Source organism: Oncorhynchus gorbuscha, linkage group LG01 (genome assembly GCF_021184085.1).
Source record: "Oncorhynchus gorbuscha isolate QuinsamMale2020 ecotype Even-year linkage group LG01, OgorEven_v1.0, whole genome shotgun sequence".
Lineage (NCBI taxonomy): Eukaryota > Metazoa > Chordata > Actinopteri > Salmoniformes > Salmonidae > Oncorhynchus > Oncorhynchus gorbuscha.
The window spans coordinates 46,552,310-46,569,423 of NC_060173.1; the positions used below are offsets into that span (position 1 = coordinate 46,552,310).

A 17,114-nucleotide genomic window follows, 5' to 3' on the forward strand; every position below is an offset into this window, starting at 1 on the left:
GAAGAAACCTAGAGAGGAATCAGGTTATGAGGTGTGGCCAGTCCTCTTCTGACTGTGCCAGGTGGAGATTATTACAGAACATGACCAAGATGTTCAAATGTTCATAAATGACCAGCGTGGTCAAATAATAATAATCACAGTAGTTGTCGAGGGTGCAACAAGTCAGCACCTCAGGAGTAAATGTCAGTTGGCTTTTCATAGCCGAGCATTGAGAGTATCTCTACCGCTCCTGCTGTCTCTAGAGAGTTGAAAACAGCAGGTCTGGGACATGTAGCACGTCCGGTGAAAAGGTCAGGGTTCCATAGCCGCAGGCAGATCAGTTGAAACTGGAGCAGCAGCACGGCCAGGTGGACTGGGGACAGCAAGGAGTCATCATGCCAGGTAGTCGTGAGGCATGGTCCTAGGGCTCAGGTCCTCCGAGAGAGAGAGAAAGAAAGAGAGAAAGAAAGAGAGAATTAGAGAGAACAATCTGAATTCTCACAGGACACCGGATAAGACAGGATAAATACTCCAGATATAACAGACTGACCCTAGCCCCCCGACACATAAACTACTGCAGCATAAATACTGGAGGCTGAGACAGGAGGGGTCAGGAGACACTGTGGCCCCATCCGATGATACCCTCAGACAGGGCCCAACAGGCAGGATATAACCCCACCCACTTTGCCAAAGCACAGCCCCCACACCACTAGAGGGTTATCTTCAACCACCAACTTACCATCCTGAGACAAGGCCGAGTACAGCCCACAAAAATCTTCACCACAGCACAACCCAAGGGGGGGCGCCAACCCAGACAGGAAGACCATGTCAGCAACTCAACCCACACAAGTGATGCACCCCTCCTAGGGAAGGCATGGAAGAGCATCAGTAAGCCAGTGCCCCTGTAATAGGGATAGAGGCAGAGAATCCCAGTGGAGAGAGGGGAACCGGCCAGGCAGAGACAGCAAGGGCGGTTCGTTGCTCCAGAGCCTTTCCGTTTACCTTCACACTCCTGGGCCAGGCTACACTCAATCATATGACCTACTGAAGAGATGAGTCTTCAATAAAGACTTAAAGGTTGAGATCGAGTCTGCATCCCTCACATGGGTAGGCAGACCATTCCATAAAAATGGTGCTCTATAGGAGAAAGCCCTGCCTCCAGCTATTTGCTTAGAAATTCTAGGGACAATTAGGAGGCCTGCGTCTTGTGACCGTAGCGTACGTGTCGGTATGTACGGCAGGACCAAATCGGAAAGACAGGTAGGAGCAAGGCTATGTAATGCTTTGTAGGTTAGCAGTAAAACCTTGAAATCAGCCCTTGCCTTAACAGGAAGTAGTGTAGGGAGGCTAGCACTGGAATAATATGATCAAATGTATTGGTTTTAGTCAGGATTCTAGCAGCCGTATTTAGCACTAACTGAAGTTTATTTAGTGCTTTATCCGGGTAGCCGGAAAGTAGAGCATTGCAGTAGTCTAACCTAGAAGTAAAAAAAGCATGGATTAATTTTTCTGCATCATTTTTGGACAGAAAGTTTCTGATTTTTGCAATGTTACGTAGATGGAAAAAAAGCTGTCCTTGGAAACAGTCTTGATATGTTCAAAAGAGAGATCAGGGTCCAGAGTAATGCCGAGGTCCTTCACAGTTTTATTTGAGACGACTGTACAACCATCAAGATTAATTGTCAGACTCAACAGAAGATCTCTTTGTTTATTGGGACCTAGAACAAGCATCTCTGTTTTGTCCGAGTTTAAAAGTAGAAAGTTTGCAGCCATCCACTTGCTTATGTCTGAAACACAGGCTTCTAGCGAGGGCAATTTTAGGGCTTCACCATGTTTAATTGAAATGTACAGCTGTGTGTCATCCGCATAGCAGTGAAAGTTAACATTATGTTTTCGAATGACATCCCCAAGATGTAAAATATATTGTGAAAACAATAGTGGTCCTAAAACGTAACCTTGAGGAACACCGAAATTTACAGTTGATTTGTCAGAGGACAAACCATTCAGAGACAAATTGATATCTTTCCAACAGATAAGATCTAAAAAAGGCCAGAACTTATCCGTGTAGACCAATTTGAGTTTCCTATCTTTCCAAAAGAATGTGGTGATCGATGGTATCAAAAGCAGCACTAAGGTCTAGGAGCACGAGGACAGATGCAGAGCCTCGGTCTGACGCCATTAACAGGTAATTTACCACCTTCACAAGTGCAGTCTCAGTGCTATGATGGGGTCTAAAACCAGACTGAAGCATTTCCTATACATTGTTTGTCTTCAGGAAGGCAGTGAGTTGCTGCGCAACGAATGAAAGATTCGATATAGGCCGATAGTTTTTTATATTTTCTGGGTCAAGGTTTGATTTTTTCAAGAGAGGCTTTATTACTGCCACTTTTAGTGAGTTTGGTACACATCCGGTGGATTGAGAGCCGTTTATTATGTTCAACATAGGAGGGCCAAGCACAGGAAGCAGCTCTTTCAGTAGTTTAGTTGGAATAGGGTCCAGTATGCAGCTTGGAGGTTTAGAGGCCATGATTATTTTCATCATGTGTCAAGAGATATATATAGTACTAAAACACTTGAGTGTCTCCCTTGATCCTAGGTCCTGGCAGAATTGTGCAGACTCAGGACAACTGAGCTTTGGAGGAAAACGCGGAAATGTTGGATTGTTGGAATTTGGAATAATTGGATGAATAGGATGATCGTACAGCAGTGAGGGCTCTTCAATACTGCACGGTACTGTCTTTCCAAGCTAGTCGGAAGACTTCCAGTTTGGTGTGGCGCCATTTCCATTCCAATTTTCTGGAAGCTTGCTTCAGAGCTCGGGTATTTGTCTGTATACCAGGGAGCTAGTTTCTTATGACAAATGTTTTTAGTTTTTAGGGGTGCAACTGCATCTAGGGTATTATGCAAGGTTAAATTGAGTTCCTCAGTTAGGTGGTTAACTGATTTTTGTCCTCTGATGTCCTTGGGTAGGCAGAGGGAGTCTGGAAGGGCATCAACGGAATCTTTGGGTTGTCTGAGAATTTATAGCACGACTTTTGATGTTCCTTGGTTGGGGTCTGAGCAGATTATTTGTTTTAATTGCAAATGTAATAAAATGATGGTCCAATAGTCCTGGATTATGAGGAAAAACATTAAGATCCACAACAATTATTCCATGGGACATAACTAGGTCCAGATTATGACTGTGACAGTGAGCAGGTCCAGAGACATGTTGAACAAAACCCACTGAGTCGATGATGGCTCCGAAAGCCTTTTGGAGTGGGTCTGTGGACTTTTCCATGTGAATATTAAAGTCACCAAAAATTAGAATATTATCTGCTATGACTACAAGGTCCGATAGGAATTCAGGGAACTCAGTGAGGAACGCTGTATATGGCCCAGGAGGCCTATAAACAGTAGTTATAAAAAGTGTTTGAGTAGGCTGCATAGATGACTAGAAGCTCAAAAGATGAAAACGTCTGGGTTTTTTTGTAAATTGAGATTTGTTATCGTAAATGTTAGCAACACCTCCGCCTTCGCGGGATGCACGGGGGATATGGTCACTAGTGTAACCAGGAGGTGAGGCCTCAATTAACACAGTAAATTCATCGGGCTTAAGCCATGTCTCAGTCAGGCTAATCACATCAAGATTATGATCAGTGATTAGTTCATTGACTATAACTGCCTTTGAAGTGAGGGATCTAACATTAATTATCCCTATTTTGAGATGTGAGGTATCACAATCTCTTTCAATAATGGGAGGAATGGAGGAGGTCTTTATCCTAATGAGATTGCTAAGGCGAACACCGCCATGTTTATTTTTGCCCAACCTAGGTCGAGGCACGGTGTGACGTTAGGCTTGACCGGTCTCAATGAGGATAGCTCAGCTGACTACACTGACTGTGCTAGTGGCAGACTCCACTAAGCTGGCAGGCTGGCTAAAAGCCTGCTGACTGGCCTGCACCCTATTTCATTGTGGAGCTAGGGGAGTTAGAGCCCGTCTATGTTCGTAGATAAGATGAAAGCACCCCTCCAGCTCGGATGGAGTCCGTCACTCCTCAACAGGCCAAGCTTGGTCCTGTTTGTGGGTGAGTCCCAGAAAGAGGGCCAATTATCTACAAATTCTATATTTTGGGAGGGACAGAAAACAGTTTTCAACCAGCAATTGAGTTGTGAGACTGCTGTAGAGCTAATCATTCCCCCTAACTGGGAGGGGGCCAGAGACAGTTACTCGATGCCGACACATCTTTCTAGCTGATTTACACGCTGAAGCTATGTTGTGCTTGGTGACCTCTGATTGTTTCATCCTAACATCGTTGGTGCCGACGTGGATAACAATCTCTATACTCGCCAGTTTTAGCTATAGCCAGCACCATCTTCAGATTAGCCTTAACGTCGGTAACCCCACTCAGTGTACACCAGATAGGTGCAATGAAATGTGTTGTTTTTACAGGGTCAACCATAGCATTATGGCACCCCTGGAGCAAATTAGGATTAAGTAGATTGCTCAAGGGCACATCGACAGATTTTTTAACTTGTCTGCTCAAGTATTCAAACTAGCAACCACTCAGTTATTGGCCCATCACTAACCACTAGGCTAATTGCCAAATTAACAGAAACACCAACATAAACTGTCCTAATAGGGCATTGACCCACCCTGAGCTAGAACAGCTTCAATGCACCTTGGCATAGATTCTACAAGTGTCTGGAAGTCTACTGGAGGGATGTGACACCATTCTTCCACGAGAATTTCCATTACTTGGTGTTTTGTTGATGCTGATGGAAAATATCTTCTCACCCCTCCAGAACATCCCATAAGTGTTCAGTTGGGTTGAGATCCGATGACTGAGACAGCCATGGCATATGGTTTACCTAATTGTCATGCTCATCAAACCTTTCAGTGACCACTCAGGCAATGCGGATGGGGACGTTGTCATCGTATTGTGGCATAGCCATTGTAGCCAGAATAATGGCCAGACCAGAGTTTTTATACATGACCCTAAGCGTGATGGCCGTTAATTGCTTAATTAACTAATGAATCACGCCTGTGTGGAAGCACCTGCTTTCAACATAATTTGTATCCCTCATTTACTCACTATTATCCCATTATTTTGGCAGTTACCTGTACATTGCTCTATAGAAAGGTTAGTGCTCTCCGGGATTTTTTATTTATTTTTATTTATTTCACCTTTATTTAACCAGGTAGGCAAGTTGAGAACAAGTTCTCATTTACAATTGCGACCTGGCCAAGATAAAGCAAAGCAGTTTGACACATACAACGACACAGAGTTACACATGGAGTAAAACAAACATACAGTCAATAATACAGTATAAACAAGTCTATATACGATGTGAGCAAATGAGGTGAGATAAGGGAGGTAAAGGCAAAAAAAGGCCATGGTGGCAAAGTAAATACAATATAGCAAGTAAGACACTGGAATGGTAGATTTGCAATGGAAGAATGTGCAAAGTAGAAATAAAAATAATGGGGTGCAAAGGAGCAAAATAAATACATTAATTAAATACAGTAGGGAAAAAGGAAGTTGTTTGGGCTAAATTATAGGTGGGCTATGTACAGGTGCAGTAATCTGTGAGCTGCTCTGACAGTTGGTGCTTAAAGCTAGTGAGGGAGATAAGTGTTTCCAGTTTCAGAGATTTTTGTAGTTCGTTCCAGTCATTGGCAGCAGAGAACTGGAAGGAGAGGCGGCCAAAGAAAGAATTGGTTTTGGGGGTGACTAGAGAGATATACCTGCTGGAGTGTGTGCTACAGGTGGGAGATGCTATGATGACCAGCGAGCTGAGATAAGGGGGGACTTTACCTAGCAGGGTCTTGTAGATGACATGGAGCCAGTGGGTTTGGCGACGAGTATGAAGCGAGGCCAGCCAACGAGAGCGTACAGGTCGCAATGGTGGGTAGTATATGGGGCTTTGGTGACAAAACGGATTGCACTGTGATAGACTGCATCCAATTTGTTGAGTAGGGTATTGGAAGCTATTTTGTAAATGACATTGCCAAAGTCGAGGATTGGTAGGATGGTCAGTTTTACAAGGGTATGTTTGGCAGCATGAGTGAAGGATGCTTTGTTGCAAAATAGGAAGCCAATTCTAGATTTAACTTTGGATTGGAGATGTTTCATATGGGTGTGGAAGGAGAGTTTACAGTCTAACCAGACACCTAAGTATTTGTAGTTGTAGTTGTCCACGTATTCTAAGTCAGAGCCGTCCAGAGTAGTGATGTTGGACAGGCGGGCAGGTGCAGGTAGCGATCGGTTGAAGAGCATGCATTTAGTTTTACTTGTATTTAAGAGCAATTGGAGGCCACAGAAGGAGAGTTGTATGGCATTGAAGCTTGCCTGGAGGGTTGTTAACACAGTGTCCAAAGAAGGGCCAGAAGTATACAGAATGGTGTCGTCTGCGTAGAGGTGGATCAGAGACTCACCAGCAGCAAGAGCGACCTCATTGATGTATACAGAGAAGAGAGTCGGGATCCTTGGGACGTCCATATACCTAAACCCTAACATACCTTAACATTAATACCTTAACATTAATCCTAACCTTACCATTTTACATTTAAACTTCATTGTGGTGACTACAGAGTTGGACGTCCCATCAATTTGTTTACAATACTCCACTAGGGGACACTGTAATCATTCTGCTGGAAGCCGGTCATGTTTACGGAAGTACAAGTGACGTGTCAATGTCTACCAAAGCATTGTGGGATCGAAACGGTGCTTGCAATGGTGACGGCTGGAGCCGTGAAACCTACGGCTGAAACGGAGACATATTAACCATATAAGTGGCACTAGTAGCTAGAATTGTGCTAATGATGATCATCTATCACACTAACGTCTAGGCTTTTTGTTGAAGATAAACTTATGCCGTGTCATCGCTTCGATTATGCACACAGACGGATAGGACAAAGCAGAACACTGGAATATTGTGTCAATGGACGCTTGTGCGGAGGTCCACAGCGTTTTTCTTTTTTTCGAAGGAGCTGAATAAGTAGGCCGGGGACCAGTATCATATGACTGCATTTGCATTCCTTATTATTTAAAGCTTTTGATATTTAGATTGAATACATCATCCAAAATGTCGACCAGTACCCCCGAAGCGGTGAAGAAATTACTCGAGAACATGCAGACGGATCTGAGGTCCCTGTCCATGGAATGCAAGAAGAAATTCCCCCCAGTCAAAGAGGTAGATATACATGCCTGTAGCTAACTTTAGCTAGCAATCTCTGAGTTATGTGGTTTTGTGATAATGTGCCACCTCACCACTGATTATACATTTTGATGCAATTGCTGATGTTGTCATCAAGTGCATCGAGTGATGCGACGCGACATGTATCAGATTAATAATATTCAGTTGTGACGGCTGCATGAATGTTGTGCCATTGTCTGACGTTAGGCTTGATCGGTAGCATGGCTAATAATGGGACGTGTGTTGTTTTGTGTCTGTTAAGATCACATTTTAACATATTTAATGATTCACAAAATGAGTGTTTTGTTGCCACTGCATCCAAAACCTTGTGATTGATGGCAGAGTACTTCTCTTCCGGGTTTAACTACTGACATGAACGCTATTATGGTCCTCTAATTCATGTGGCAAAATATACTGAACAAAAATGTAAACGCAACATGTAAAGTGTTGATCCCATGTTTCATGAGCTGAAATAAAACATCAAAGTTACATACACACAAAAAGCTTATTTTTCTTATTTTCTGTGCAAATGTATGTCCCTGTTAGTGAATACTTCTCCTTTGCCAGGATAATCCGTCCACTTCACAGGTGTTGCCGATCAAGAAGCTGATTAAACAGGATGATCATTACACAGGTGCACCTTGTGCTGGAGACAATAAAATGCCACTCAAATGTGCAGTTGTCACAACGTAATGCCACAGATATCTCAAGTTGAGGGAGCGTGCAATAGGCATCCTGACTGCAGGAATGTCCACCAGAGTTGTTACCAGAGAATTGAAGGTTCAATTCTCTACCATAAGCCGTCTCCTCAAACGTTGTTTTAGAGAATATGGCAGTGCATCTAACCGGCCTCACAACCACAAACCATGTGTAACCACGCCCGCTCAGGACCTCCACACCAGGCTTCTTCACCTGCGGGATCGTCTGAGACCAGCTGCCCGGACAGCTGATGAAACTGTGGGCTTGCCCAACTGAAAAATTTCTGCACAAACTGTCAGAAACCGTCTCAGGGAAGGTCATCTTCAACAGGGTCTTGACCTGACTGCAGTTCGGTGTCGTAACTGACTTCAGTGGACAAATGCTCACCTTCGATGGCCACTGGCATGCTGGAGAAGAGTGCTCGACACAGATGAAACCCGGTTTCAACTGTACCAGGCAGATGGTGTCGTGTGGGGGAGTGGTTTGCTGATGTCACCTGCACTTTTTCGCATTTTGCCATGGCTAATTCTGTGTTCCATTGCTCAAATATTATTACAAAATCAATGTGCATGTGCCCTGAATGCCCAATTAAAAAAAAATATATAATAATAATATTATCCCTGACTATCTAGCTTTTATTTGATTGTTAGTTCTCAGATGGAATCATAAAAAAACTGCAATTTTTGCATGTTTTCTATCTGGTTTTGTTCATTTAAGTTGACACCGAAACTGTTTTACCATTCTGAAAATGAACTCTTAGAAGGTCAGTCTAGTAATTCTCTATACAGAAATACCCTGCAATTTGCTCCAATGACTATAATTTTAGTTTGAGATTTTGACATTGAAGCCAATTATCTACTTCCCCAGAGTCGGATGAACAGGAACAGCTAGCATGCTAACTGTTCCTGTAGACTTCCAGTCATTGAGCTGACGCTAGTTAGCAATGGCTTATGAAACTACCTCTTAACTTCCTATATACTGGAGGCAGAGACATAAAAAATGGTATCCACAATCGTATTTGGTTGCAGCTAGCGATATTCGAAAAAAATATTTTTCACATCAAAAAAATCCCAACAAAAATCGCGGACCTGCTGCAGACCCCAGTTTGAAAACCCCTGGCCTATATGACGGGAATTGCATTCTCCTTTGAACTCAAATGTTTACGTAAAAGGAGTGAGCCTAAGATAATCTAATTAACTTTGTTAATGGCCACTCTTCACTTGCTTTGGAGATTCTGATTGAGGGTCTGTAATATAATCTCTTTAGGATATGTTTTCATCTAGATAAAAACAAAGCCTTAATTGTCATGTTTGTATTAGTCATCCCACTAGGACTCCACACCACATTTATGATGTCATGCCAGTGTAAGCCTAGCTGTCAGATAAATAATGCTGTCTCCACATTTTAAATGACTGCTCCTTTATGTTGAGCCTGTGGGCCTCCACTCTAGCCTGAGGTGAGTCAGTCAGTGCTAGGCAGCAGGCTGCCAGGTGTAACTCTGCCTGGCTTTGTTTGTTTTTCTTCAGACCTTACCATGTGTAAGGGAGTGAAAGACTCGCTACTGCTCTTGGGAAAATACCTCTACAGTAACAATAGCCTACTATTTCTGTCTTTTTGTTTCCTGGCTAGAATCTGGTTATACTAAGTCTAACCTTTGCTGGGCTTTCAAAGTAGGCTTTCTTTTTAAATTTTGATCAACATATCTGAAATATCTTACCTTTCTATGGGAACTGAGAATGTTAGTCGTGCCCTTGACTCTAATATTTTCACTCAGATAGCCAGGTATGAGACACCTTGACCAGTCTCACACACCCCTATCCCATTCATTTACCTCTGACAAACTGCAAGCAGCTGTTTTCCCTACAGCTTTTTTGTGTTTAAAAAGGGCTGAGAAGAATCCTATTGATTGTTCTATATCACAGCTTCACGCTCAATTCCTTTCCTTCTAATCTCATGGGAGATTCTCTGTTTGTTGTGCTCTGATCAATTTAGTCTGACAACACACACAGCAGCTCTCTGATGCATTATGGATGATTCCAGGGTTTTGGATGTTACATTTGCACGCAAAATCCTAACTTTAATGTCTCACAGAATGGATAAACAAAATATGCATTATGGTTGTTACATGAAATGGAAATGCTTTTTAGGGAGACTAAACATATTAGTGAAAGTCTGAGTTTGTAAGTCTCAGGTCAAAATATGGAGAGCCATTTTCATGCATGTTAACATTCAAAGCCTCCCCCCTATGTTTGTTTTATTCACTGATTTAGCACACTCCACCAACCTGGATGTCCTAGCAGTGTCTGAATCCTGACTTAGGAAGGCCACCAAAAATCCAGAAATTTCCATCCCCAACTATAACATTTTCCAACAAGATAGAAATGCCAAAGGGGGCGGAGTTAGCCTGCAGTGTTCTGTCATACTATCCAGGTCTGTGCCCAAACAATTTGTGCTTCTACTTTTAAAAATCCACCTTTCCAGAAACAAGTCTCTCACCGTTGCCACTTTTTATAGATGCCTTTCAGCCCCCAGCTGTGCCCTGGACACCATATGTGAATTGATCGCCCCCCATCTATCTTCAGAGTTTGTACTGTTAGGTGACCTAAACTGGGACATGCTTAACACCCCGGCCGTCCTACAATCTAAGCTAAATGCCCTCAATCTCACACAAATGATCAAGGGACCTACCAGGTACAACTCTAAATCTGTCACCATGGGCACCCTCTTAGATATCATCCTGACCAACTTCCCCTCTAAATACACCTCTGCTTCAACCAGGATCTCAGCGATCATTGCCTCATTGCCTACGTGCGTAATGGGTCCGCTGTCAAACGACCACCCCTCATCCCTGTCAAACGCTCCCTAAAACACTTCAGCGAGCAGGCCTTTCTAACCGACCTGGCCTGGGTATCCTGGCAGGAAATTGACCTCATCTCGTCAGTATAGGATCCCTGGTTGCTCTTCAAAAGTGCTTCCCTCTCCATCTTAAAGAACACTGCCCCATTCAAAAAATGTAGATCTAAGAACAGATATAGCCCTTGGTTCTTCCCAGACTTGACTGCCCTTGACCAGCACAAAAACATCCTGTGGCGTTCTGCATTAGCATCAAATAGCCCCAGCAATATGTAACTCTTCAGGGAAGTCAGGAACCAATATACTCAGTCAGCTAGGAAAGCTAAGGTTAGCTATATTCCTTCCTGTAGCACTAATTCCCAAAAGTTTTGGGTAACTGTAAAGTCCATGGAAAATAAGAGCACCTCCTCCCAGCTGCCCACTACACTGAGGATAGAAAACCACCGATAAATCTACAATAATCGATAATTTCAATAAGTATTTTTCCACAGCTGGCCATGCTACCCCTACCCCGGCCAACATCTCAGCACCCCCTGCAGCAACTTGCCCAAACCCAATCAGCTGATGTTCTGAAAGAGCTGCAAAATCTGGATCCCTACAAATCAGCTGGACCCTCTCTTTCTAAAAAAAAATGATCAGCCAAAATTGTTGCAACCTCTATTACTAGCCTATTCAACTTCTTTTGTGTCATCTGAGATCCCCAAAGATTGGAAAGCTGCGGCGGTCATCCCCCTCTTCAAAGGGGGAGACACCTTAGACCCAAACTGTTAAAGACCTATATCCATCCTGCCCTGCCTTTCTAAAAATCTTCAAAAGCCAAGTTAGAATCCCACCACACCTTCTCCACTATGCAATCTGGTTTCCGAGCTGGTCACGGATGCACCTCAGCCACACTCAAGGTCCTAAACGATATAACCATCGATAAAAGAAAGTACTGTGCAGCCATCTTCATCGACCTGGCCAAGGCTTTTGACTCTGTTAATCACTACAGACTCAATAGCATTGGCTTCTCAAATGACTGCTTCGCCTGGTTCACCAACTACTTCTCAGAGTTCAGTGTGTCAAATCGGAGGGCCTGTTGTCCTGTTGTCCGGACCTCTGGCAGTCTCTAAGGGGGTGCCACAGGGTTCAATTTTCGGGCCGACTCTTTTCTGGGTGTATATATATCAATGATGTCGCTCTTGCTGCTGGTGATTCTCTGATCCACCTCTACGCAGACGACACCATTCTGTATACATCTGGCCCTTCTTTGGACACTGCTAACAAACCTCCAAACGAGCTTCAACGCCATACAACACTCCTTCCATGGCCTCCAACTGCTCTTAAATGCAAGTAAAACTAAATGCATGCTCTTTAACCGATTGCTACCCGCACCCTCCCACCCGACTAGCATCAGTAGTCTTGACGGTTCTTACCTAGAATATGTGGACAACTACAAATTCTGAGGTGTCTGGTAAGACTGTAAACTCTCCTTCCAGACTCACATTAAGCATCTCCAATCCAAAATTAAATCTAGAATCGGCTTCCTATTTCGCAATAAAGCCTCCTTCACTCATGTTGCCAAACATACCCTCTTAAAACTGACTATCCTACCGATCCTTGACTTCGGCAATGTCATTTTCAAAATAGCCCCCAACACTCTACACTGCGACCTTTATGTTCTCGTTGGCTGGCCCTCACTACATATCTGTTGCCAAACCCACTGGCTCCAGGTCATCTGTAAGTCTTTGCTAGTTAAAGCCCCACCTTATCTCAGCTCACTGGTCACCATAGCAACACCCACCCGTAGCATGCGATCCAGCAGGTATATTGCACTGGTCATCCCCAATGCCAACACTTCCTTTGGCCGCCTTTCCTTCCAGTTCTTTGCTGCCAATGACAGGAACTAATTGCAAAAATCTCTGAAGCTGGAGTCCTATCTCCCTCTCTAACTTTAAGCATCAGTTGTCAGAGCAGCTTACCGATCACTGTACCTGTACACAGCCAATCTGTAATTAGCACACCCGACTACCACATCCCCATATTATTACTTACCCTCTTGCTCTCTTACCCTCCAGTATCTCTACTTGCACATCATCATCTGCACATAAATCACTCTAGTATTAATGCTAAATTGTAATTATTTTTGCCTCTATGGCCTAAGTATTGCTTACCTGATTTAATAAGTAACATAAATAAGTGATCAGAGCTTTCACCTGGTCAGTCTGTCATGGAAAGAGTGTTCTTAATGTTTTGTATACCCAGTGTCTATACACACACACACACACACACACACACACACACACACACACACACACACACACACACACACACACACACACACACACACACATATATATATATATAAGCAAAAAAAGTTTTTCAGAAATGTTTGCGAAAAAATAATTTTTTACAATGACTGCCTACCCTGGATGCCGCTGGGCCAATTGGGCTCCGCCCTATGGGACTCCAAATCACAGTCGGATGTGATAGTCCAAGGTTCAAATCCAGGCTCTAATAACATACAAACAGTTGAAGTCAGAAGTTTACATACACTTAGGTTGGAGTCATTAAAACTCGTTTTTCAGAACTCCACTACTTTCTTGTTAACAAACTATAGCTTTGGCAAGTCGGTTAGGACATCTACTTTGTGCATGACAATTAATTTTCCAACAATTGTTTACGGACAGATAATTTCACTGTATCACAATTCCAGTGGGTCAGAAGTTTACGTACATTAAGTTGACTGCATTTAAACAGCTTGGAAAATTCCAGAAAACGATGTCATGGCCTTAGAAGCTTCTGATTGACTCAAATTGTGTCAATTAGCCTATTGGCGGTGTACCTGTGGTTGTATTTCAAGGCCTACCTTCAAACTCTGTGCCTCTTTGCTTGCCCTACTCTTCTACATTTGCACACACTGTACATAGATCTTTCTACTTGTTGTTTATTTAGTGTTATTGACTGTACATTTGTTCATGTGTAACTCTGTCGTTTTTGTCACACTGCGGTGCTTTCTCAGCCAGGTTGCAGTTGTAAATGAGAACTTGTTCTCAACTGGCCTACCTGGTTAAAAAAAGGTGACATTTGGGCAACACCCATCCGTAGCACGCGCTCCAGCAGGTGTATCTCATTGATCATCCCTAAAGCCAACACCTCATTCGGCCGCCTTTCGTTCCAGTACTCTGCTGCCTGTGACTGGAACGAATTGCAAAAATCGCTGAAGTTGGAGACTTTTATCTCCCTCACCAACTTCAAACATCAGCTATCTGAGCAGCTAACCGATCGCTGCAGCTGTACATAATCTATTGGTAAATAGCACACCCATTTTCACCTACCTCATCCCCACAGTTTTTATTTATTTACTTTTCTGTTCTTTTGCACACCAATATCTCTACCTGTACATGATCATTTATCACTCCAGTGTTAATCTGCAATATTGTAATTATTCGCCTACCTCATGCCTTTTGCACACATTGTATATAGACTCCCCTTTTTTTCTCTGTGTTATTGACTTGTTAATTGTTTACTCCATGTGTAACTCTGTTGTCTGTTCACACTGCTATGCTTTATCTTGGCCAGGTCGCAGTTGCAAATGAGAACCTGTTCTCAACTAGCCTACCTGGTTAAATAAAGGTGAAAAAAAAAACATTTAAAAAGGAAAGGGTTGACTGAACACAAAAACAATAATTTTGAAGAGTCATTTCCATTATTACTTTAGAGCGCAAAAATGGCAGTTATGGATGTTAGACATTAATCTTAGATGCTGAAAATCTATCGCAACACATTTGTTGTCATTTAACTTAACATCATTTTTTAAGTTTCACTGAATCAAATGTTATTGGTTAGATGTACGGGATACACATGGTATACACTGTCCAGTGAAATGCTTGCTTGCAGGTTCCTTCTCAATAATGCAACAACAATAAGAAAATATAAGAATATGAACATAAAGTAAATGGCTCGATAGAATATAATAATTAATTTTAGTATAATACAGGAAGGCACAATTTATAGTCCAATATTTACATGTTTTGTAGAAGGGGGGGGGGGTTAGGAGCAAGTGTTTTAAATTGTGCAGTATTTAGTCATCATAATAGGAGTGTAGTTTCTGTTTGGAGAGTCAGTGTAGGTGGTCAGTCCAGTTGAAGTGTTCAGCACGTTGATGGCTTGTAGATAGATGTGTGTCTATCGATTTGGTAAGGGAGTGAACAGATTGTGGCTGGGGTGTGTGGCGTCCTTGATGATCCTGCGGGGCTTTCTCTCGCGCAGTTTTGAGTCCTTTAGTGTTCATAACTAACACTGGGGAACAGCTGTGAGTGGAAAACTCATCTCTGTGGGCCCTTTCTGAAAGCCATGAAATTGTCCCAAAAGCACTTTTTGAGTTTTGGCATCGCGCTCTGTAACTCCAACATATAGCCTAGACAAGGGATAACGAACTCTATCCTTGGGGGCCGGAGTGGTGTCACCCCCCCCCCCCCCCCATCCCTAGCAAACGCAGCTGATTTTAAATGAATTGCATTCTAAACTGATTATTGGAGTCAGGTGTGTTAGTTGAGGCAAAAGACACCAATCAGGCTCCCGAAGACTTGAGATGCCCATCCCTGATATAGACCTTTAGGATCATTATAACAGGGTTCCGTTCGTAAAATGACGGACCTTTTATTAGTGGATGCTCAGGGTTGACTTTCCCACGGAATTGCCCTTACACTGCAGTGTCTGTCGACTGTCTGGGAAACGTGGCATCTCCAGGAACACCGCAGTATTAATGAAAAGGGTTGTGCAGCCTCCTCCTTTACACCCCCGCCTGTGTGGCTGAATGTGTCACGAAGACCTCATACAGTCGGACAAAATAACACGCAGAAGAGTTAGAACCTGGAAGATCCAACGCAGCCGTTTTCATCTCAATATCAAATAATTTCTGGGTGACATGTTTAAGTACCTTACTCTGATCGTAAATCAATTAAAATAGTTCAAAAGAAACAGCTTCTTAGCAAAGAGCAATTTCTCAAGCAACAATTTTGCGAGGACTGTCTGAGTGGGGAAACTGAGCTTGATGTTGTTGGCAGAGACGTTTGTACTTTAATGTCTGGTGACGTCACCAGGCAGTCAAACTCCCATCACACCAAAACAGGCTGAAATTTAAGGCAGTCTCTTCAAACAGCTCTCACACTAAAAGGGCAGTATAATTTGACAGTATTATTCCAACCTTGTGGTGTAGAAATGTATATAAAACACAATATAGTTTTTGACTGCACTGGGACTTTAGGAAGAACTGACAAATTGTGAGACTATTGGATTCATTGAATTAGCCCCTTCAATGTAGGCTATACAGCAGCAGAACCAATGCTAAAATCTGCAGCGTGTTTCTCTTCTTAGAGCATCTGAGTGGCTGAGCTAATGATGCTGGTCTTGGAGGGAAGTGGGGATGGGCATTTTGAAATAATTTTACTATTAAAATAGTTTATATTTAGGAACTGGCTTGCGGGGTGAATGTCTCCCTCTCTCCAACGTCGCCCCCTCGTTCTCCACCGCTCTTTTTCCGTGCTTCTCTTGCCTTGTTCTTTTCTTCCCATCGGGTCAGCTTACATGACTTGGGAGAAAGGTGCCACTCTGCTTGCTTGCAGCAGTGCGGGGATGGGCATGGGCCGATGTGTTGGACAGAGAGAGAGAGAGAGGGTAGCCATACAGACTTGCGCTAGTTTGACAAACTTGTAGATGCCATAGGTTATCTATCATGCCATCTAGTTGTGCCAGTCTTGACTGCATCAAATCGATATAAAGAAGCTAAGATGGCTAGCTATTTTACCTAGGCTAATTGAGACTGTTTTGCTGCGCTTCTTGTCCTTGTCTACAACTCCATTCAGATTAACCAATAGGGTTGTTCCATGTAATCTGAGAAATTAAACTAATTGATTGCACCCTAATTGGTCATTTTAATTTATTCAAATTATATTCGATAATTATGGCACTTAACAGCCGATTTGATTAATCCAAATGCGCCCTCTGTATTTGCAGGACATTCACCCCGCTCTCAAACGGCTAACTAGCTAGCTTCCTGGCTAGAAGGTTGACGTAAGAAGGTAGCGTTAATCGGAGCCTGACCTCAGCAGGAACAAAAGAGAGGCTACTAAGTTCTCATCATAAAGGTACTCACAGAGAGTACGTGTGAGACAGACAGTGGCGTGGCAGACTGGTGATGCCGAGGCAGACTGAAATACACTGCATAGAAAAGTATGTGAACATCCCTTCAAAGGAGTAGATTTGGCTATTTCAGCCACACCTGTTGCTGACCGGTGTATGAAATCAAGCCCACAGCCACGCAATCTCCGTAGACAAACATTGTCAGTAGAATGGCCTTACTGAAGAGCTCAGTGACTTTCAACGTGGCACCATCATACGATGCCACCTTTCCAACAAGTCAG

At 43.1% G+C, this 17,114-nt stretch overlaps 1 protein-coding gene across 6 annotated transcripts in view; it reads left to right on the forward strand.

Moving 5' to 3' along the window:
- Window positions 1-6,678: 6,678 nt before the first annotated feature.
- Window positions 6,679-17,114, forward strand: part of LOC124038534 (protein MON2 homolog) — a 51,500-nt gene continuing 41,064 nt past the window's right edge. For all 6 annotated transcript variants that reach the window (XM_046354546.1, XM_046354568.1, XM_046354562.1 and 3 more), the window contains exon 1: window positions 6,679-7,155. In XM_046354546.1, the coding sequence (XP_046210502.1) occupies window positions 7,048-7,155 (108 nt within the window). In that variant the 5' untranslated portion in view covers window positions 6,679-7,047. The remainder of the gene's footprint in view (window positions 7,156-17,114) is intronic.